Source organism: Cervus elaphus, chromosome 20 (genome assembly GCF_910594005.1).
Source record: "Cervus elaphus chromosome 20, mCerEla1.1, whole genome shotgun sequence".
Taxonomy (NCBI): domain Eukaryota; kingdom Metazoa; phylum Chordata; class Mammalia; order Artiodactyla; family Cervidae; genus Cervus; species Cervus elaphus.
The window spans coordinates 129,529,604-129,551,918 of NC_057834.1; the positions used below are offsets into that span (position 1 = coordinate 129,529,604).

Here is a 22,315-nt window from a genome sequence, read left to right on the forward strand (position 1 = left end):
CTCTGAAAGGGCAGTGAGACCAACTGGGAAGGGTCTGGGCTCGAGAGCAGGCCGGCCCGGCCCCTCCCCTGGCGCACAGCTGGATTCCGGAATCCAGCCCGCGGGCAGATCCCCGAACCCTCCAGGGCCCCTCCAGCCTGCCATTTCTCCAGCGTGGGGGGGGGGGGGGGGGCTGGCGTCTGAAGGAGACACCCTCCCCCCGCCATCCGGTGGATAAAAATAGCCGTGCGCAGGCCTTGGGAAGGGTAATGGGAGACACATGTTGGCCAGATGTGCCCGCGAGCGACTGCCAGGAATGCGGACGGCGGAGAACGCGAGCGCCAGCCCCGCCCCGCCGCGCCAGCCCCGCCCCGCACGGACCAGGGAGGCGTGGCGCGCGTACTCGGCAGAGTTTACTTTCTGGCGTTTCCCGAAGACGTGTGCAAGGACGTGGGTGGCCGGAGCCTGACTTCCCTCCAGGTCCCGCCGCAGTCCCTCCCGGGCCCACCCTCAGTGCGTCTGCGTCTGCGCGTGGATGGAGTCCCGGGTCCTCTGCTTCAGCTGAAGCTGGTGGGGACAGGGGGTCAGGGGAGGGCCCGCCGCCCGCCCCCGCCCCGCCCGGGACCCGCACCCCACCCACCTCCAGCAGTAGGCGCTTCTCCCGCTCGCTCTTCAGCTCCTCCCAGAGGTCCGTCAGTTGCTTTCTGCGGACGCGGGAGACCCAGGGGAAGGGGTGGGCAGGGCAAGCCTACAGCCCGCACCCTCGCCTCCCCGCACCTCTCCCCCACTTACTCCAGCTGCACCCCCATGTGCTCCAGCGACCTCCTTAAAGCCTCCACCTGGTCCTTTATCCTCAACATGTCGTCTCCGTCACTTCTGCGGTCTGTGAGATTTGGCGGGACGGAGGAGTGCAGGGTGGGGGGCGTTTGGGGCTCCGCATTCTTCTGAGCAGGGGTTACCTCTTTGGAAGGCACCCCTTCTTTGGGAGACTCCTGATCTTTGGGGGTAGTCTCAGCCTTCGGTGGTGCCTCCTCCAGGAGGCTCGTCGGCTCTTCCTGAGGGTGGGCCTTCTCAAGGGCAGGCGCGGACCCTGACTTGGGGTTGGACTCGGACTGGAGAGGGGAGCTGGCCCTCCTCTCCAGGGGCTGTTTCACCATGCCGAGGGGGGGCTCCTCTGGCGTGTGCACCTCCTCTTGAGATTGAGCCTCACTGGCCTCAAGAGACCTGGCGTTTGGCGGGGTGTCTTCCTCCGGAGAGAAGTGATGGAACTGACTCTTGTCTCCGGCAGAGGCCTCTTCAGAGAGCACAGGCTCCGGGGTCAAGACCTTTCCTAGGGTGGGGGCCTCGTCCCCCGGAGGGGCCATCTTTGGACCAAAGGCCTCATCTTCAAGGACTTCTGGGACCCGGGCCTCATACCCAGAAAGGGCCCTGTCTGGACTGGGGGCCTTGTCCTCCAGGGTTGGGGTCTCCTTGAGGGTAGGGACCTTCTCTGGAATTAGGGTTTCCTCTAGAGTGGGGGTCTTTTCTGAAGGTGGGGTCTTCTCTGGGTTAGGGGACTTATCTGGAGACAGAGTCTTCTCTGGACTGGGGGTCTTATCTGGAGGTGGGGTTTTCTCTGGTCTGGGGGCCCTATCCAGAGTTGGTGTCTTCTCTGGGCTGGCGGTCTTGTTCAGAATTGGGGTTTTATTCACACGAGGGCCCTTTGTAAGGCGCCTCTGCTTTTCATCCTGTAGTGATGGGGATGCGGACTCAGCCAAGGGATGGGTACCTTGATGGTCTGAGTCTGGTTCCCCTCAGCCTTGGATCCTTCACCCTCGCACGCCACACCCCTGGGAACCAGACTCCGTCTAGGATCTCTGCTCTCCCAGTTCTCGAGCCTCTCACCTGACTGGCTGCAGGGCGTTGCTGGGAAGCCTGTGTCTTGGATCGCTTTCTGCCAGGCTGGAAACCGCTGTTGGAGCCTGTGAGAGCAGACCCTCAAGAATCCAGGCCTCCTTGGGCCCCAAGCCTCTCCCCATCTCTGTCCCCTTAGCACAACCACCCCAGGGCTCAGCCCACTGCAGGGAGGCAATGAGACTTACTGGAGTTTCGGGAGGGGCGCTTCTGACTGTCTCCGCTGGGTGTCCAAGATGGCCTGAAACATGTCCCCATCAGACCCGGGGGTGGGGGCAGGGAGCAGCATCTCTTGTACCCTCCTTCCCCCTACCCCGCTCCTTACTTGGTTTTGCTGGGCTCACTGGGAGCTGTCACCAGCTTCTTGACTGTAGGGAGGACTGTTTTGGGCATCATCTTTTTGGGTTCCTTAACAGGAGCTAGGAGGAGAGGGACATTTGTTCACTCACTCATTCCTTTCATCTAAGAGTCACTGACCCTATCCTGTGCTGTGCCCAGGGGACTAGTGACAGGAGATGAATCATATTTGACCGGTTCCTGGGAGCTCTGGGGACACTGACCACAGGAGCACCCCAAAGAGTTGTCAGGGAAGGCTTTGTGGGGAGATGGCTCCAAATCCCGCCAATTTTTAATCCATGCTTTTCTACGACTTGTACTCTGCTTACTGCTGGTTCAGACTCTTCCGCTTCCTAGACCACGGCAACAACCACCCCGCGTCCAGTCCACACTCCCTCCTCTGTCTTCTCTATCATGTCTACTCCCTAAGAGACCTCATCCAGTCTTTTTTTTTTTTTTTTGTGCAATAGAGTTTATTAAAGTATAAAAGGGATAGAGAAAGCTTCTGACATAGACATCAGAAGGGGGTAGAAAGAGTACCCCCCTCACCCAGTCTTATGAGTCTAATTATCATCAATAAGCCAACAACTGCCAGATTTTCATTCTCTAGCTCCATCCTCTTCCCTGGACTCCAGACTCATACCCGATGGCCCTCGCAGTATTTCCACTTAGCATCACACATTTAGCAGAGCTAACCTCTGGCTTCTCAACCTCCTTGTCCTCAGAATCTGCCCCTTTCCCAGTGTTCCCCATCTCACCCACTCGCCCACTCACTCAGATGACAAAGTGAGGCGTCCTCCTTGACGCCTTTATTCCTTTATGCCGCACACACAAACCATCAGTAAGTCCTGTCTGTTCTAAACACATCCGGAATCCAGCCACACATCCTCACCTCCACGACTAAGCTCTCTAGGTCAAGTCACACCATCTTCACGGGAACTACTGCAGCAGTCTCCAACCTGGGCACGGGCTGCACCCACCCTGCCTACGGTGTGCTTGCCCCGCGGCAGCCAGAAAGGTCCCTGTTCTACTGGAAAAGCCGACACAAAAGCAGTAGCCTATGGGGACTTCCCTGGTGGTCCAGTGCTTAAGAATCCGCCTTGCAAGGCAGGGGACACAGGTTCGATCCCTGGTCAAGGAACGAAGATCCCACATGCTGCAGAGCAACTAAGCCCCCACGCCACAACTACTGAGCCTGCACTCTGGAGCCCATGTGCTGCAACGGAAGATCTCACATGACAAAAGGAAGATCTCACATGCCGCAATTAAGACCGGATACAGCCAAACAAATCAATATTTTTTAGAAAGTAAACTATGTAGTGCATTCGATATTTATTGGGCTTCCCAGGTGGCATTAATGGTAAAGAACCCACCTGCCAATGCAGATGAAAGAAATGCAGGTTTGATCCCTGGGTCTGAAAGATCCCCTGGAGGAGGGCTCCAGTATCCTTGCCTGGAGAAGCCCATGGACAGAGGAGCCTGGTGGGCTGTAGCCCATAAGGTCGCAAAGAGTTGGACACAACTGAAGCAACTTGGCACACACGCAGAGATTTATTAGTCGTACTGAGGAAGAATAAGTAGGAGGGGTGTATAATTTTAAATGGGGTGATCAAGGAAGGCCACTCGGAGAAGGTGATGTCAGTGAGCACTCGAAGGCAGTCGCACAAGTGACATTCATCTGCACAGCTACAGAAACAGCCACCTGGGCACGTGCACGCATGCTGAAGCTGACTTGCACACATGGTCTCACACCCATATACAAACAGAATCCCCCAGTTATGGGTCACGGTGGGCGAGGGCATGGCTCCTACAGCCAGACAGCAGGCTTGGAATTCCTGCTCTATTACTTGCCAGATGGATGGGAACCTGGCCAGTAACTTAACCGTTCTGTGCCCCATGTCCTCACCCATAAAACACGGACAACAAGAATACCCACCCTGCAGGGTTGCTGTGAGGTCTGAGTGACTTGACCCATGTGAGGTACTTAGTGGCTGGCATACAGTCAAATGCTCAGGAAATGTAAATCCTGACTCCAGCTTCTTGTAGTGTGCCTGGTTAGGTGTTCTGTGGGACCCTCCCACTAGAGAGCAATTATATCCTGCTTTTGGATACAATTTTAAGGCATCACTGGACATAGAAGCAGAGAAGGCAGTGGCAACCCACTCCAGTGTTCCTGCCTGGAGAATCCCAGGGACGGGGGAGCCTGGTGGGCTGCCGACTGTGGGGTCGCACAGAGTCGGACACGACATAGCAGCAGCAGCAGCAGGACATATAAGCAGGAGAAATCCACAAAAAAGGGAGGAACTGGGGCCAGAAAGGAAGTGAGAGGCAGCCCTACTTTCTGGCTACAGAGCCCGGGAACTGTGAGGAGGAGCAGGTACCCCAGGTATTGCTCCCTCGGCTCATCACAGGCCCACGGCGCGGCAGCCACAGAGCAGCGAGAACCTAGCACCACTTTCTTCCGGAGGACTGCAGTGGTCGCTGGTGGTTGGTGCCCTCTGGCTACTGGCAGGAGTAAAAGCAAGTCTCCTCTGGAAGTTCTTCCCCTACGGAGGCATGCCAGACTCCCACAGATAGGGATCATCAACAAAGATCCTAAAACACGCGCGAGGGCAGGCCACCGAGAGCAGGAGTCAGCAGACTCAACACACAGCAGATGCTGGAAGTGTCAGGAAGGGAGCACAGCGCAGCTATGCAAAATATATCTGAAGAAATAAAGGGCCATTAGGCATAAACAAGCAGGTTATTCGGGGAGAGAAAAAAAGAATTCTGAACTACTAGAGGTGAAAAATAGCATTTGTGAAATAAAATGCAGTGTATAGGTGAAACAGCAGATCAAACCTAGATAAAAACTAGAGAGAGAATTAGTCAACAAGAAGTAGAATGAAGACAAGGAGTGAAGATTTGAAAACAATGTTAAAAGGAATGGGTTAGTATTTGTGAAATAAAATGCAACGTATAGGTTAAACGGCAGATCAAACCTAGATAAAAGCTAGAGAGAGAATTAGTAAACCAGAAGTAGAATAAGACAAGGAGTGAAAATTTGAAAACAGTGTTAAAAGGAACAGGTAACAAAAGCAGGGTCTGACTATGGCGGAGTGAGGTGGGTGGTAGATAAACCCTCTCCCCAGACAGCAAGTATAAAGCTGGATTAAAAGTGACAAACCACCACTTCAGCACTTGGATACTGACCAAAGGTATAAAATAATCTGAGAAGCATTTGTGCCTGATGGTTTCTTGCCCCAGTCCCTGCTGCCTTGGTCCATGTGGCCATTCTACAGGGTGGGACAGAGAAGGGTCAGCAGCTTCACTGCCATGGTTGAAGAGAACTCAATCAATATGGTGTGCAACTTTGGATTTGGCATTGGTTTCACTGCTATGACACCCAAAGCACAGCAACCAAAGAAAAAATGGGTAGGTGTGACTTCATAAAAATTTTAAACTTTTGTGTATCAAAGAACACCATCAAGAAAGTGAAACGCCAACCCCAAAGAATGGGGGGAAATACTTGCAAATCATATATGACAAGGGACTTTTATCTAGAAAATACAAATAACTCCTACAACTCAATAGTAAAAAGCCAACCCAACTAAAAATTGGGCAAAGGACCATTTCTTCAAAAGAAGGTATACATGTAGCCAATAAACAGGAAAAGACACTCAACATCATTAGCTTTCAGAGAAATGCAAAGCAAGACCACAATGAGATAGCATTTCATACCCACTAGGATGGTTACAATCAAAAGACAGATAAGTATTGGGATGAATGTGGAAAAAGTGGAGCCCTCATACACTATCAGCAGGAATATAAAATGGTGCAGTCACTTTGGAAAACAGCCTGCCAGTTCTTCTCAAAGTTAAAAATAGATCATGTGTGTGTGTGTGTGTGTGTGTGTGTGTGTGTGTGTGTGAGTTGCTCAGTTGTGTCCAGCTCTTTGTGACTCCATGGACTGTAGCCCACTGGGCTCCTCTGTCCATGGAATTCTTCAGGCAAGAATACTGGAGTAGGTTGCCATTCCCTTCTCCAAGAGATCTTCAAAGGATGTCTTTCATTGGTTTATACCCAAGAGAAATGGAAGCATATCCACATAAAATATTGTACACAAAAGTTCATAGCCAGGCCTTCCCTGGTGGCACAGTGGATAGGAATCTACCTGTCAGTGCAGGGGGCCCAGGTTTGATTCCTGGTCAGGGAACTAGATCCCACATGCTGCAACTAAAACATCCTGTGTGCCATGACTAAGACTTTGGGCAGCCAAAAAAATAAATAAAAATAAATATTTTTTAAAAGGGAATATTACTGGGCAATAAAAAGGAATGAAGTACAACACATACTACAAAATGGATGAAACTTGAAAATATTATTCTAGGTGAAAGAAGCCCATTAGAAAGACCATATATCATATAATATATGTATATTATCATGTATATGTATCATATATATCATGTATATATGATAATACATATCATGTATATGAAATGTAGGCAGATCTATCAAGACAAAGTAGATTAATGGTTGTCTTGGGATGGAGAGGGGAGAATGGGGAAACTGGTGGGATAATGGCTAAACAGTGTAGCGGGTGGAACCTCCCTCATGGTTCAAGGGTTGAAACTCTGCACACCCAATGCAAGGAGCCTGGGTTTGATCCCTGGTCATGGAACGAGATCCTACATGCTGCAATTAAGAGTTGTGGGTGCAACTAAAGATCCACATGCCATAACGAAGATCAAACCCAGAACCAAGACCCGACACAGTCAAATGTATAAATAACTTCTTTTAAAGTACAGTGGGTGATGAAAATGTCCTAAAATTGATTGTGCGATGTTGCACAACTATAACTATACTAATCACCACTGAACTGTTTACTTAAAGGAGTGAATTGTACATGAATATATCTTAGTAAAGCTGTTCACCCCTGTCCCCCAAAAAAGATGACAGGCTAGATTTGGCCCATAAACCATAATTTGCTAACTCCTGACCTAAACACCCTAATTTAAAGGCAGAGAATGTCAGACTGAATTAAAAAAACAAGATCCAACTATATACTGTGGACAACAGATTCAAAGACACAAATAGGTTGACATAAAAGGTTGGAGAAAGATATATCACATGAATAGTAACCATAATAGTACCAAAATATTAATATCAGACAGGACAAACTTTAAGACAAGAAAAATTACTGAAGACAAAGAGGGAGAGGTTATAATGATAAGCAGCTGAATACACCAGGAAGAGATAATAATTACAAATGTATATGTGCCTAAAGCAGAGCCTCAAATATATATAAAACAAAACACTTACAGAACTGAAAGGAGAAATAATTAAAAAACAATAGTTGGAGGTTTTGTTCAGGAAAAAGTTTAAGACTTTAAAATCAGACTTGTAAAGTTAAATATACCTGGTAAATTTCAAGAGCAATCACCAAAATGAAAAATATAAAGTGTGCGAATTCCAAGAAAATGAAAAAAGTGAAATATGAAGAAAAAGAAAAGAATAATTGAAAATATTATAAAATAATTATGATTAATATAGTCTAAACTCATCAATTTATCACCAAGGAAAATAATCTCAAACTACTAGAGTTAAAAAACAAAGGTGATTTCTAGAGATCTTTTGCAAAACAATGTGCATATAGTTAACATAGTATACACTTAAAAATGGTTAGAATTTTTTTTTAAGTATTTGAATATTGTTAACAGGAGACTGAATAAGAATCTAGTAACAAGAGATTGAATAAGAAAAGAGAGAGGACACTGTTTGCAGATGACATGATCCTCTACATAGAAAACCCTAAAGACTCTACCAGAAAATTACTAGAGCTAATCAATGAATATAGTAAAGTTGCAGGATATAAAATTAACACACAGAAATCCCTTGCATTCCTATACACTAACAATAAAAAAACAGAGAAATTAAGGAAACAATACCATTCACCATTGCAACAAAAAGAATAAAATACTTAGGAGTACATCTACCTAAAGAAACAAAAGACCTATACATAGAAAACTATAAAACACTGATGAAAGAAATCAAAGAGGACACAAACAGATGGAGAAACATACCGTGTTCATGGATTGGAAGAATCAATATTGTCAAAATGGCTATTCTACCCAAAGCAATCTATAGATTCAATGCAATCCCTATCAAGCTACCAACAGTATTTTTCACAGAACTAGAACAAATAATTTCACAATTTGTATGGAAATACAAAAAACCTCGAATAGCCAAAGTAATCTTGAGAAAGAAGAATGGAACTGGAGGAATCAACCTGCCTGACTTCAGATTCTACTACAAAGCCACAGTCATCAAGACAGTATGGTACTGGCACAAAGACAGAAATATAGATCAATGGAACAGAATAGAAAGCCCAGAGATAAATCCACGAACCTATGGACATCTTATCTTTGACAAAGGAGGCAAGGATATACAATGGAAAAAAGACAAGCTCTTTGACAAGTGGCGCTGGGAAAACTGGTCAACCACTTGTAAAAGAATGAAACTAGAACACTTTCTAACACCATACACAAAAATAAACTCAAAATGGATTATTAAAGATCTAAATGTAAGACCAGAAACTATAAAACTCCTAGAGGAGAACATAGGCAAAACACTCTCTGACATGAATCAGAGCAGGATCCTCTATGACCCACCTCCCAGAATATTGGAAATAAAAGCAAAACTAAACAAGTGGGACCTAATGAAACTTAAAAGCTTTTGCACAACAAAGGAAACTATAAGTAAGGTGAAAAGACAGCCCTCAGATTGGGAGAAAATAATAGCAAATGAAGAAACAGACAAAGGATTAATCTCAAAAATATAAAAGCAACTCCTGCAGCTCAATTCCAGAAAAATAAATGACCCAATCAAAAAATGGGCCAAAGAACTAAACAGACATTTCTCCAAAGAAGACATACAGATGGCTAACAAACACATGAAAAGATGCTCAACATCACTCATTATCAGAGAAATGCAAATCAAAACCACAATGAGGTACCATTACACGCCAGTCAGGATGGCTGCTATTCAAAAGTCTATAAGCAATAAATGCTGGAGAGGGTGTGGAGAAAAGGGAACCCTCTTACACTGTTGGTGGGAATGCAAACTAGTACAGCCGCTATGGAGAACAGTGTGGAGATTCCTTAAAAAACTGGAAATAGAACTGCCATATGACCCAGCAATACCACTTCTGGGCATACACACTGAGGAAACCAGATCTGAAAGAGACATGTGCACCCCAATGTTCATCGCAGCACTGTTTATAATAGCCAGGACATGGAAGCAACCTAGATGCCCATCAGCAGATGAATGGATAAGGAAGCTGTGGTACATATACACCATGGAATATTACTCAGCCATTAAAAAGAATTCATTTGAACCAGTTCTAATGAGATGGATGAAACTGGAGCCCATTATACAGAGTGAAGTAAGCCAGAAAGATAAAGATCATTACAGCATACTAACACATATATATGGAATTTAGAAAGATGGTAATGATAACCCTATATGCAAAACAGAAAAAGAGACACAGATGTACAGAACAGACTTTTGGACTCTGTGGGAGAAGGCGAGGGTGGGATGTTTCGAGAGAACAGCATGTATATTATCTATAGGGAAACAGATCACCAGCCCAGGTGGGATGCATGAGACAAGTGCTCGGGCCTGGTGCACTGGGAAGACCCAGAGGAATCGGGTGGAGAGGGAGGTGGGAGGGGGGATCGGGATGGGGAACACATGTAAATCCATGGCTGATTCATATCAATGTATGACAAAACCCACTGCAATGTTGTGAAATGGTTGGCCTCCAACTAATAAAAATAAATGAAAAAAAAATAAAATCAAAAAAAATAAATAAATAAAACTAAGAAAAGAAAAGAGAGAGGAAAAACTAAACATTATTAGAAATGAAGAAAAGACTAACTACAGATACAGATGAGATTAAAAAGATTATAAGAGTAATTATAAACAACATTATACAAATGATTAGAAAACATTGATTAAATGGATAATTTGAACACATAACTGATTCAAGAATTTTCGTGAGATTTTTGGTCAGTCATCATCGAAAAAGCAAGAGTTCCAGAAAAACATCTATTTCTGCTTTATTGACTATGCCAAAGCCTTTGACTGTGTGGATCACAATAAACTGTGGAAAATTCTGAAAGAGATGGAAATACCAGACCACCTGACCCACTTCTTGAGAAACCTATATGCAGGTCAGGAAGCAACAGTCAGAACTGGACATGGAACAACAGACTGGTTCCAAATCAGAAAAGGAGTACATCAAGGCTGTATATTGTCACCCTGATTATTTAACTTATATGCAGAGTACATCATGAGAAACGCTGGGCTGGAAGAAGCACAAGCTGGAATCAAGATTGCCGGGAGAAATATCAATAACCTCAGATATGCAGATGACACCACCCTTATGGCAGAAAGTGAAGAAGAACTAAAAAACTTCTTGATGAAAGTGAAAGAGGAGAGTGAAAAAGTTGGCTTAAAGCTCAATATTCAGAAAACTAAGATCATGGCATCTGGTCCCATCACTTCATGGCAAATAGATGGGGAAACAGTGGAAGCAGTGTCAGACTTTATTTTTCTGGGCTCCAAAACCACTGCAGATGGTGACTGCAGCAATGAAATTAAAAGATGCTTATTCCTTGGATGGAAAGTTATGACCAACCTGGATAGCATATTAAAAAGCAGAGACATTACTTTGCCAACAAAGGTCCGTCTAATCAAGGCTATGGTTTTTCCAGTGGTCATATATGGATGTGAGAGTTGGACTGTGAAGAAAGCTGAGCACTGAAAAATTGATGCTTTTGAACTGTGGTGTTGGAGAAGACTCTTGAGAGTCCCTTGGACTGCAAGGAGATCCAACCAGTCCATCCTAAAGGAGATCAGTCCTGGGTGTTCATTGGAAGGACTGATGTTGAGGCTGAAATTCCAATACTTTGGCCACCTCATGCAAAGAGTTGACTCATTTGAAAAGACCCTGATGCTGGGAGGGATTGGGGGCAGGAGGAGAAGGGGACGATAGAGGATGAGATGGCTGGATGGCATCACCGACTTGATGGACATGAGTTTGAGTAAACTCCGGGAGTTGGTGATGGACAGGGAGGCCTGGCGTGCTGCAATTCATGAGGTTACAAAGAGTCAGACACGACTGAGAGACTGAACTGAACTGATGGTTACCCAGGAAGCAGGAGACAGAAGGCTACTTGTGTAAGTCTCCTAAGGTGTGAGGTTTCTTCTCCCTCTGAGTTCCAAAGCAAAGTCCTCTTTGCTAGATGTAATAAAGTTACGAGGAGATCATACTAGGTTAGGGTGGCCCCTAGCCCAGTGACTGGTATCCTTATTAGAAGAGGGAAGTTTGGACAGAGACACAGAGGGCAGAAGACCTCATGAAGACAGAGACAGAGAACAGAGCGATGCATCTACAAGCCAAAGACTGCCAGAAGCTAAGAAGAAGCAAGGGAAGATTCTTCCCCCAGATCCTTCACAGAACACATGACCATGTCAACATCCTGACTGTGGATTTCCAACTTCTGAAAATGTGAGCTATTTCTGTTCCTTTAAGCCAGAAGGTGGGGAAGGGAAGAAAAAAGAAAAAGAAAAAAAGAATTTTAGCCAGAAGCCAGACTTGCTTATAACTATAAAGAAACTGAAGTAGTTTAAAATCTTCCCATAACAGAATAAAACAGGACCAGATGAATCTACAAGCAAATTTTATCAGCTTTCAAAGAAAGATGATTCCCATCTTATGTAAGATCTAAAAGATATTTAAAGATATTAAAAAAAAAACCAAAAAGTATATTCCGTGGGATTTCCTTTGTGGTCCAGTGGTTAAAAATCTGCCTGCTGATGCAGGGGACAGGGGTTCAAGTCCTGGCCTGGGAAGATCCCACATGCCGTGGGACAACTAGCCCCGTGTGCCCCCACTACTGAGCCTGCGCTCTAGAGCCTGCACTCTGCAACAAGAGAAGCCACTGCAATGAGAAGCCCATACACCACATCTAGAGAGTAACCCTTGCTCGCCACAACTAGAGAAAATCCACACACAGCAACAAAGGGCCCATGTGCTGCAATGAAGACCCAGTGCAGCCAAAAATAAACAAACAAATAATCTGTTTAAAAAAGTATATTCCTTAACTCATTCAGGGGCCAGTATATTACTGATAATCAGATGAAGACAGGAAAAATAAATGCAAAAATCTGAAGGGGAAAAAAAAAAACTGAGACAGTATCCCAACAGCATATAAAAAAAATAATAAACCATGACCAATATGAATTCATCCCTAGAATATAAGGGTGACTTAGTATTAGAAAATCCTACAAACATCTTGACATTGACAGATTAATGAAGAAAACCCATTTAATCATTTCAAAAGATTCACATAAACAATGAGAAAATTTGACACCCACTTTTGATAAAAATTCCAAGTAAAAGAAATAGAAAGGATCTTCCTTAATCAGACAAAAACATACTTACAAAAGATCTAAGCATCAGATATCATTGTGAAAGGGAAAAAGTTTGAAGCATTTCATTTAAAATCAGAACATAGTAATGATGTTCAGCATTACTATTTCTATTCAATATTGTATTACAATCCTAGCCACTAAAATAAAATAAGAGAATGAAATTAAAAAGGTTGTAAGAAGTGAAAAGATAGAGCCAAATTGTCATTACTCACAGATGAAATAACTGTCTTCATAGAAAAGTATTAAGGATTTACAGATAAATTACTAAAATTATCAGTACCATGGCTGGCTATAAAATCAATATACAAAAATCTATATTTCTATAGCCCAGGCATAAAAGGGATATCTAATTTTAAAAAAAACACAATAAAATTCACATGCAGAAATAATATATAGTGCTAGAACAAGTGATAGTCTATATGGAAAAAGGTATAATTGGATCACTCACTAAAATCAACGCTCATAGATAAAAGCACTTAAAAATGAAAAGCAACCCTTTACAAGTTTTAAAGAAAATATAAATGACTGTCTTTCTGAACTTCAGGCATGAAGGAATTTCTTAAACAAGAAAAACACCTACTAATCATTAAAGATAAGATTGATATGTTTGCATTAAAATTACTCCTAGCAACCTAAATGTCCATTTACAGAGGAGGAATGGATAAGAAGATGTGGTATATATATACAATGGAATATTACTCAGCCATAAAAAAGAACAAAATAATGCTACTTGCAGCAACATGGATGTACCTAGAGATTGTCATGCTAAGTGAAGACAGAGAAAGACAAATATCATGTATCATTCATGAGAGGAATCTAATTTTTAAAGATGACATATAGATAAATAAGCTGTAAGGATTTATTATTGAATAGCTGTGAGGATTTATTGGGCTTCCCTGATAGCTCAGTTGGTAAAGAATCCACCTGCAATGCAGGAGACCCCGGTTCAATTCTTGGGTTGGCAAGATCCTCTGGAGAAGGAATAGGCTACCCACTCCAGTATTCTTGGGCTTCCCTCATGGCTCAGCTGGTAAAGAATCCGCCTGCAGTGCAGGAGACCTGGGTTCGATTTCTGAGTTTGGGAAGATCCCCTGGAGAAGGGAATCTTCTGGGAGAAGGGAATACTGGAAGGATCCCACTCCAGTATTCTGGCCTAGAGAATTCCATGGACTGTATAGTCCATGGTGTCACAAAGAGTCGGACACGACTGAGCGACTTTCACTTCACTTCAAGGACTTATTATTATTGTAAAATATAGCCAATATTTTACAATAACTTTAAATGGAGTATAAGAGGTAAAAATTTTGAATCACTATGTTGTACATGTGAAACAAATACAATACTGTAAATCACCTATACTTCAAAAAAAGCTTTAATTTACAACTTCTATTCATTAAAAAAAAAAAGAAAAGCCATAAACTGAAACTATCTATAACATGTACATCCCATAATCAGAATATATAAAGAACTCAACAGCTGTCACTAACCAGGGAAATGCAAAAAGTCCACAAAGAGATGCTGCTTTGTGCCAGATTCACAAAAATAATGAAATCTGATAATAGCAAGCGTTTAAGAGGGTGTGGATCAGTATGCTCTCATAGACCAATGGTGGAGTGAAGTGTACAAGTCCTTTGGAGACCAATGTGACTTTACCTCATAAAAGTTGAATATTCACATACCCTACTATCTAGCAGCGCCACTGCCTATTGTAGAGAAACACAGCTGCACACGGAGACAAACACATCTTAGTGTTTATGGCTGCACCATTTATAAGAGTGAAAACTATAAACAGTGAAAATGTCTAACCAGGAATAGACCAGATAAATTGTGGAAATTCCTTCAAGGAATAGTAAACAACACAGAAAAACAAATGAACTACAGGGACTTCCCTAGTGGTCCCGTGGCTAAGACTGCGCTCCCAAAGCAGGGGGCCAAGGTTCGATCCTTGTTCAGGGAACTAGATCCCACCTGCCGCAACTAAGAGTTTGCATGCCGAAACTAAAAGATCCTGCATGCTACAATGAAAACGGAAGATCCTGAGTGCCTCAACAAAGACCTGGCGCAGCCAAATAAATAAATAGATATTTAAAAAGAAAAGAAAAATAAACTACATCTACACACAACATGGATGTGAATCTTAGAAACATAATGTTGACTGGAAACAAGAAAACCATACATATATGATACCATTTTTATACAACTCAAAAAACAAAACTATATTAAATGACACCTCGTTTAGGCACATAACATAAGTGAATACACCTAAAAACTCCGGGGAATTATTCAAAATTCAGGATAGTGGTTAGTGGTTACCTCTGATGTGGGGAGAGGAGCAGAAGGGAAAGAGAAGTACATAAACCACTGGCAGTTCTAGTCCTTGGGTTTGGGTGACCAACCACGGGTGTTCGTTGTTAAGTTTTAAAACACGTACGTTACATATATTTTTGGACTGTGTGCATTACATTAAAACATAAACACACAACCCACAGATATACTGACACATAAACAGAGTTATTCTCTGACTCACTTGATAGATATGTTAACACAAAGTCTCAAAGACCCAGATATACTGATCCATACATTTCCTCACAAAATGAAACAAACGTAAACACAGTCATTGATGAGAATGATAGCCACATGCTCAAGACAGAGGAACAGGAACGTAGTAACACACACGAAGTGACACAGTCCTAACACTGACCCACCAGACATTCCTACCAGGCCTTTAACCCATGGGGAGGTACCTCCTAAGGGTGTGCACTGACCACTGGGAAGCTATGGGTGTCTGTGAGCACCTGGACTGGTGGACCTCCCACAGATCGCTCCCCAATCCCAGGCTTCCTGGCAATCCCGGGCACCCACCTGATTCCTGAGATACCACTTTCCGTGGGACCAGCTTCTTGACCTATGCAGAAAGAAGTGTCAGAATCGGAAGAGGAGCCCTCACACTTCTAGGCCCACCCTCACTTGTGGGCGGCCCTCCAGCTGTGTCCAGCGAGTACCGCCACCCTCAACTTTGTCCAGAGTAGCCTGCCCCTTGCCACCAGCGTGCCTGGCTCGGTACTCACTGCGGGTGGTGGGAGCACAAAGTTATCCGGGAAAAGTCCTCTTCTGCCTTGAGACTCTCCTTCCCACCAGCCCTTATCCTCTGTGACCTGGGAGAGCAAGAGGTCGTGGGGAGGTGAGCCAGACCCCCCAGCTCCTTCCTTCCCTAAGCCCACCCTTCTCAACATCCCCCATCCCTGTGCCCTCCCTTGCCCTGTGCCTTGCACACCTTCCTCAGTACTTTCACCTCATCACCCCTCCGAAGCGCCAACTCGTCTGGGGCCTCAGGATGGTAGTCAAACAGGACCCTGTAGGTCTCGGGGTAGAAGACTGAGGGGAATTCAGTTCACTGAAGCCAAATCCCCTCCCCAAACAAGTCATAGGCTCCCTCCTCCATCAGCCTACCTGGGCACCCCCTCCCCCAAGTCACAGGGGCTTGGGGAAGAGGATTTTGAGGGACCCTTTGGCAGAGTGCTCACCGGTCTGCAGGTAGTCTGGAGGGCTGTCATAGGTCAGGCTGCTCAGCTAGTGGGGGCAGGGGAAGGACCAAGCTGAGCCTCCAACCCCCTAAGAGGAACTCACCACCTCTTTGCCCACACCACCCAGTTTACCTTCTGAGGCCGCTGGGGACCAAGGATGATTGAAGGGATGTCTGGATTGCCAAGGCCTGGTGGGGGATAGTGAGGTTAGGGAGGGTGCTAATTCAGTTGAGGTCATGGGAGAGGTCAAAGGGGTCATAGGGCAAGATGTGCAGATCACAGGTTCAGGCCACTGGGGCAGGTCACTGACGATTGTAGTCTGGTCACAGGGGTTCATGGGGTCACAGGGTCCAGGTCTCACTTGGGGGCCCACTGTCCAGCAACTCCACAAAGTTGGATGGGAAGGCTCCCAGCTGCCCGTTCTTCTTCCCCAGCCACCAGCCGTCTTCAATCTGGGAAGGAGGGAGGACGCAGGGTCATCTGGTTCTGCCCCAAGGGTCTCCCTAGCAATCTTAAACCCTGATTCACCCCGATTCTGCCCGATGACCCCTCTCCTCCCTTGCTCCCTCACTTTCCCATTTCTGTGCCACTCATCTATTCCATCACCCACAACCTCACTGTACCCATGTCTCCTCACTCAGATTCCATCGTCTCTCCTCAAACCCCTCTCATCACCTCATCCCCTCACCTCCTTTATCACTTCCACAATCTCCCCAGCTTGCAACTGCAGCTCGTCCGCCTGCTCCGGGGTGTAGTTGAAGTTTGCCTTGCACCATCTTCGGGGGCCCAGAAATTTGACTGAGCGACCTGGTGTCGGACGAGAGTGAAGCAGCTTGAGTCTCGCGCTCCAGACCGCGGAGCTGGGGGAGGGGCGGGACACGCTCGCACCCTTCGTGCGCCCAGGCCCCACCCCAGGGCGGAGCATTGTACTCGAGAACCAATCACGGGTCGCGCGGTGGCCGCGTAGCCCCGCCCAGAGCCGCGCCCTTCAAGGCGAGTTGGGGATGACCCGGGCGCTGGAGGGCTGCGCGCGCGGGCGCGCGCATCCACGTGCTCCCGCGCTCACCTCGGCGGCGCGCACAGCGCGGTCTCGGCGTCTCCCCCGAGCAGTGGAGAGTCTCCGGGATCTCCTGCGAAAGAGCGCACCGGGAGAGGGGCTACCTCGGGAGCGCGCAGAGAACCCCCACCTGACCTCCGGCTCGACCTCACCTGTACCAGGGACTCCGGGAAGAGGCCACAACGGCCCCCCAGCTCTCCACGCATCCAGCCCCGTGCGGGCCCCTTGCACACCTGCCGGATCACGTCACCAGGCGCCAGGCTCAGCTCGTCCTCCTTCTGTGCGCGATATCCGGCCAGGACGAGCACCTCTGCGGGCGGAGGATGGCGCGAGCACGGGGTTCACAAGAGCCCAGTTGGGGCTGACTGGCCCTGGCGCGAGTCCCGGACCCAGTGTGGACAGCGGGAGAGCGGAGAAGTGGTGTCGGCTTTTAATACGATTTCCAGGCAGGAAAGCCACCCCAAACCCTCTGCACATACCCATGGCTTCCGGGGCTCCTTCCGGAGCCGAGCAGGGAAGGATGATGTGGTAGCGTTAGCAGCCAACTACTGGGTCCAGGTAGGGTGGGACTAACCGCGAGATTGTGAAGCCAAGGAGGCGGAGACGCAAGCCCATAGGTTGGGCTCCAGGTGCAGGGAGTGGGTGTGGGAGGGGGCGACCCGGATCAGCAGGCTCGGCCCCCAACCTATGGGTAAGGACTCCAGGACCTCTGGCCAGTGCTGGGGTCACAGCTCCCCGACAAGCTATCTGCCCAGCTACCTCCCCTCCTTATCCCAGCCTTGGCTGAGTCTCCCACTCGCCATTGGCACAGAGCCATCCCTGGCTTACCCTCTCCTGGCTTCTAGCTGCATGGGAGTAGAGACAGCATACCAGGGTGGGGCCCGCAGCAGGCAGCAACCCTCTCAGACGGGTCCTGGATGGGTGGAGTGGGTGGTTGCTCAGTGTGCACAAAGTTATTGCTGCTTTCCCTGGGAGGTGTATTCATCCCCGTGGTCCCTTCAAGGGGAGAGGAAGAGCTTAAAAACCCTTTCTTCAGGCCACTGGGCCTAGCTTGGTTTCAAGAAACACCTCGGGATTCTCCTCAGGGGAAGACAGGAAGGCAACTTCCGGAGCTTTCAAGGCTCATGCTTTCCTACAGCCAAGGCCAGAGCTGGCAAAGGTTAGTGCCAGTCCCAGGTGGGCCGGGCTAACTTTCAGATCATCTTCCTGCTTAGTGGTGAACACACAGAAGGCCACGCCTGTTACCCACACCCCTTGACCCCTGCCCCACTGCTTTGGAACCAAAGTCCTTGCTTACAATGACACCAGAGTGGAAAAATCTGGTTCTCCTAGGGTGTCTAAGGAACAGGATATGAAGCAAAATCACTGGAATGGGAATGAGGAGTTATTACCCAACACAGACTGGCTGAGGCTCCTCCCATAACAATCTTGTGTGCCGCTGGAAGGGATGGGGCTGCAACAGTCTGGGCCCAAACCCCCCAGACATCTCATCTTTCTGGTTCCCTGAAGCTGCTATGGGGGACAGCCACCACCTGCCCCCCACCACACCCACCCACACCCACTCAGGGTGACAATGACCAGAACCATTTACATCTGCCACTTCATTTATTTTTTTTATTTGCAGGAGGAGTTGAAACAAATCTTAAGGGTATTTTCATTTTTTTTTCCCCCTAAACATGAATCATTCAAGTAAAACCAACTTAACTATAGAAATGTAGCAAAGTAAGGGGAAAGTAGCATAACAACCCAGGAGGCAAAGGTTGGGGGCGGGGGGAAGAGGTGGGTGCAGTCCGCATATAACATATGCATAAATGCCATATGATTCACCTGCTCAGGACCGCCTCCCCAGAAGGCAAGCACAAGGACCCATTTTAAGAGGATGTTTTCCCCCCAAATATCGGAGAATGTTTCAACTTAAAGCTTAAGGTTAAAAAAAAAAAAAAAAAGGAAAAAGAAAAAAAACACAAAACAAAAAACCCCCACAAACCACCCAGCCATAACCACCTTCCTTAATCGATCATAGGAGTTTCTTTTCATTTTATAAAAAGATTAATAAAAAATATTGAAAAAATTATTTTCTCATCTTATATTTGTAAAGATAATAGAAGTCAGAAGTTTCTTAGAAAACAGACCAGAAACTGCCATCCAGTTTCCACCCCTGTTGCTGAGAGGATCAGCAGGACTAGAAAGTTTGGGATACTGGAGCTGCTGGTGGAGAAGGGGAAGCCCAGCCCACAAGAAATCAGAAAATATTGGGGGGGAGGCTGCGCAGAAAAGGGGAACACAAGGTGGTCAGAAAGGCCTTGAACTCCTCCTCGACATACAAAACCAATTTTTACAAAGACCCACGCAGTTTGGTCCCAAACTGAGGTGAACACGTCAATATTTATTCACATGCTTTGTTTTCTCTTTTAAGAATCAAAGTTGCCCAAATTAAATCTTTCTGCTAATGTTACTATATATGCCTAAAAAAAGAAGAGGGGGCTTTTAAAATAAGGATAAAGAGACTGAAAATCATCAAATTAGTCCTCAGCTCCAAATGAAATGAAATGAAGAATAAAATTGTTGGTTTCTAACAGGGAACAAACCAAAATCCAAGTTATCGCTCTGCCCTCCCTACCCCAGCCCCCACCCCACACACCAACAATAAACGAGAAACACGTAGCTAAAGCCCAACATGGTGTGTTCTGCTCAAGAGCTGGGCCTGACCCCAGGCCCCACAGCCAGCTGCCTCTGTCTGGTGGGACGCCAGGATGCTCTTCGGCAGTTGTAGGATTTTGCATGGCTGGTGGGGGGTAGGGGTGGGATTTTCAGAATCTTCTCGAGGCTCCTCTGTTTAGCTCCTCACCAGCCATCTTCCTGGCGCCTCTCTCCCTCGGGCAGGGGCTCCCGGCAAGGGTGGCCGCTACTCAGTTGTAGGCTGTAAATTGTCCTTCTCTTCTCGGTTCTCTGTCCCACTCTCATCGTCTTCAATCTCTCCTTCCTCCCCACTGAACTTGTCATGGGCCCACTTGGGACTGGTGCTGGATTTCCGGAACATGAACCGGCCCCGACCACGGGGGAAGGCTCCTCGGCCCCGGCCCCGGCTCACCCACTTCTCACTGCCTTCGCCTTCACGGTCATCATGCTTAAAAGAAAAGGAAAACGGTCATCAGTGCCAGAGTAAACAAGAGCAGCCTCTCCTCTGCACCTACCAAATGTGACTCTGCCAAACAAACCTGTGTCCTGTCCTCCCTGTCCCCTACTCAAAAAATGCTACTGATTCAGATCTAAGAGAATATTCAGTTCGGTTCCTTGAATTCTAACACAGTTGTTTAGGCATTATAATGATGATGATGATAAAATCTTCAAAGACCTTTTCCTACATTATCTCATTTAATCCTCACATCTACCCTACCCTATTATTATCACCCTCCACTATGCAGATGAGAAAACAGCCGGAGGAACTTTAAGTAACTCCATATTATTTATAACACACTCTCTCAAGGAGGGGGTGGGGGGGTATAAGCCAATCACCCCCAAACATGAAACTATTTCTGATCTGAGTTGTCTGTAAGCTAAGAGAGGAAGCAACACAGAATACACACACAGCTGGGAGTCTTTTCCAGCTCTCCCCAAGCCTCCCCACCTCAGCCAAGAACAGGCAGTGAGACCAAGGGCAAATGGCTCACAGTCACACATCAGCACTGGCAAAGGCAGGGCCAGAACCCAGCCTCCTGTCTTGTATCTTTCCTCCCTTCTCTAGTTTTATGCAAGAAGGCAGTGTGGCAGAATAGAAAAAAACAAAACCTATAACTCAACCCCTGCTCTGATGATCTCATGAGAGAGAAGGAGGGAACCAATGAAAGAATGAATGAGAAAGGATTTTGAAAAGTCACTATTACCTCATCAGCCCCATGGCTTCAAAGAGTCTGAACCCTCCACCCACACAAGTAGTACCTGAGGCTCCTGAGGGGTTAGTTCAGCTAAAGGGCCAGCTGCTTTTTCACGAGCCTAAATGAATCAGGTTGGCAACGCTCCTTCAGGGACAGATAGGGGCAGGGAAAGGGACTTTGTACAACCTTTCATCCTTCCTCTAAACAGCCCCACTCCAGTACCTATCCTGGGCCCAGTCCAGCCAACATTTTCCTAGATACAGGTTCAAGGGTTCTCTAGGAGTCTCAGAGTAGCTTCCAGCAGCCCCAGAAAAGCAAAGTTGGCTATGCACAATGATTTACACAGCAACCTGCTTCCCAGCTTCCTGTTTCCAGGCCAGTCCTCATGGGTGATGAGATTCAGCAGTAAGATTAGCTTGGTTACAACAGTCAGTCACATCTGCTTGGATCTGAGCCTGCTGTTAACACAGCAAGGCAACAGAGCTCTCTCAGTGGCCAAGTAATTCAGCCTAGAAGAGCCCAGCTCCAGTGGTGTTTCATTCTGGAGACAGGTGCCCTCCCTCAAAAAGAGAGCTGTCTTTCCTGTCCATATTGTCCAGGGGCGTGACAAGGTGGAACTGCCGCCTCTGGGGAAGGTAATGGTTCTATCCCTTGTAAAGGCTGAAGGGAGGCTTAGGGTGGGTGAGCAATAAAACGATTTCACAGACAAAAAGGCAAGAGCAACCTTTCCTGCTTATCCTGGAATCCACAAACATCTCAGATAACACTTTCAAGGTCAGGACTGCCTCTCTGGATAACAGTCATCTTGCCAGGACTATACTAGCCCGCATGTACACACGTACCCAGTGCCACACCTGCACGCAGTTCTGGAAAAATCATGGGGTCACAAAGAGTCAGACACGACTGAGCGACTTCACTTCACTTCACTTCATCAGCTACTGTGTATGTCAAAGGCCCCCTCACCCTTCCTGGTTATCCCGACACATACCAAGTAGTACTTCTTGCTTTTGGGTGTGTACTCAGGGTCCCATTCCTCCTCCCGGCTTCTCTTCTGAAAATCGTTGTTGCTGCTGCTGCTGTTGTTACCAGAATAGTTGCCTCTGCCCCAGCCTCTTCCTCTGGCTCGAAACTGCTACGGCAATAAACAGGGAAAGGAGCAAAGGGTCCATGTA

The 22,315-nt window shown here is 46.7% G+C and overlaps 2 protein-coding genes across 10 annotated transcripts in view; both read right to left on the reverse strand.

Moving 5' to 3' along the window:
- Positions 1–240: 240 nt before the first annotated feature.
- Positions 241–18,720, reverse strand: SH3D21 (SH3 domain containing 21). Of its 3 annotated transcripts, none has more exons than XM_043878913.1 (16): positions 18,097–18,720; positions 17,421–17,578; positions 17,278–17,341; positions 16,900–17,018; positions 16,573–16,663; positions 16,344–16,399; positions 16,212–16,257; positions 15,962–16,062; positions 15,756–15,842; positions 15,550–15,592; positions 2,198–2,291; positions 2,061–2,113; positions 1,864–1,940; positions 772–1,706; positions 620–683; positions 241–546 (listed from the first exon to the last, which is right to left on the reverse strand). In XM_043878913.1, the coding sequence occupies exons 2-16, from the start codon at positions 17,472–17,474 to the stop codon at positions 490–492; spliced, it is 1,941 nt and encodes a 646-aa protein (XP_043734848.1). In that variant the 5' UTR covers positions 17,475–17,578; positions 18,097–18,720; the 3' UTR covers positions 241–489. The 3 variants fall into 3 exon arrangements, with proteins under 3 accessions (XP_043734848.1, XP_043734847.1, XP_043734846.1); XM_043878912.1 differs by lacking the exon at positions 18,097–18,720 and adding an exon at positions 17,748–18,004 and having other exon boundaries at positions 17,502–17,578; XM_043878911.1 differs by lacking the exon at positions 18,097–18,720 and adding an exon at positions 17,748–18,003.
- A 134-nt stretch (positions 18,721–18,854) lies between these two features.
- THRAP3 (thyroid hormone receptor associated protein 3) overlaps positions 18,855–22,315 on the reverse strand; it is a 69,968-nt gene continuing 66,507 nt past the window's right edge. For 6 of the 7 annotated variants that reach the window (XM_043878904.1, XM_043878905.1, XM_043878908.1 and 3 more), the window contains 2 exons: positions 22,132–22,275; positions 18,855–20,395 (listed from right to left, as the gene is read on the reverse strand). In XM_043878904.1, the coding sequence (XP_043734839.1) occupies positions 20,174–20,395; positions 22,132–22,275 (366 nt within the window). In that variant the 3' untranslated portion in view covers positions 18,855–20,173. The remainder of the gene's footprint in view (positions 20,396–22,131; positions 22,276–22,315) is intronic. The other variant, XM_043878910.1, reaches the window with a different exon arrangement.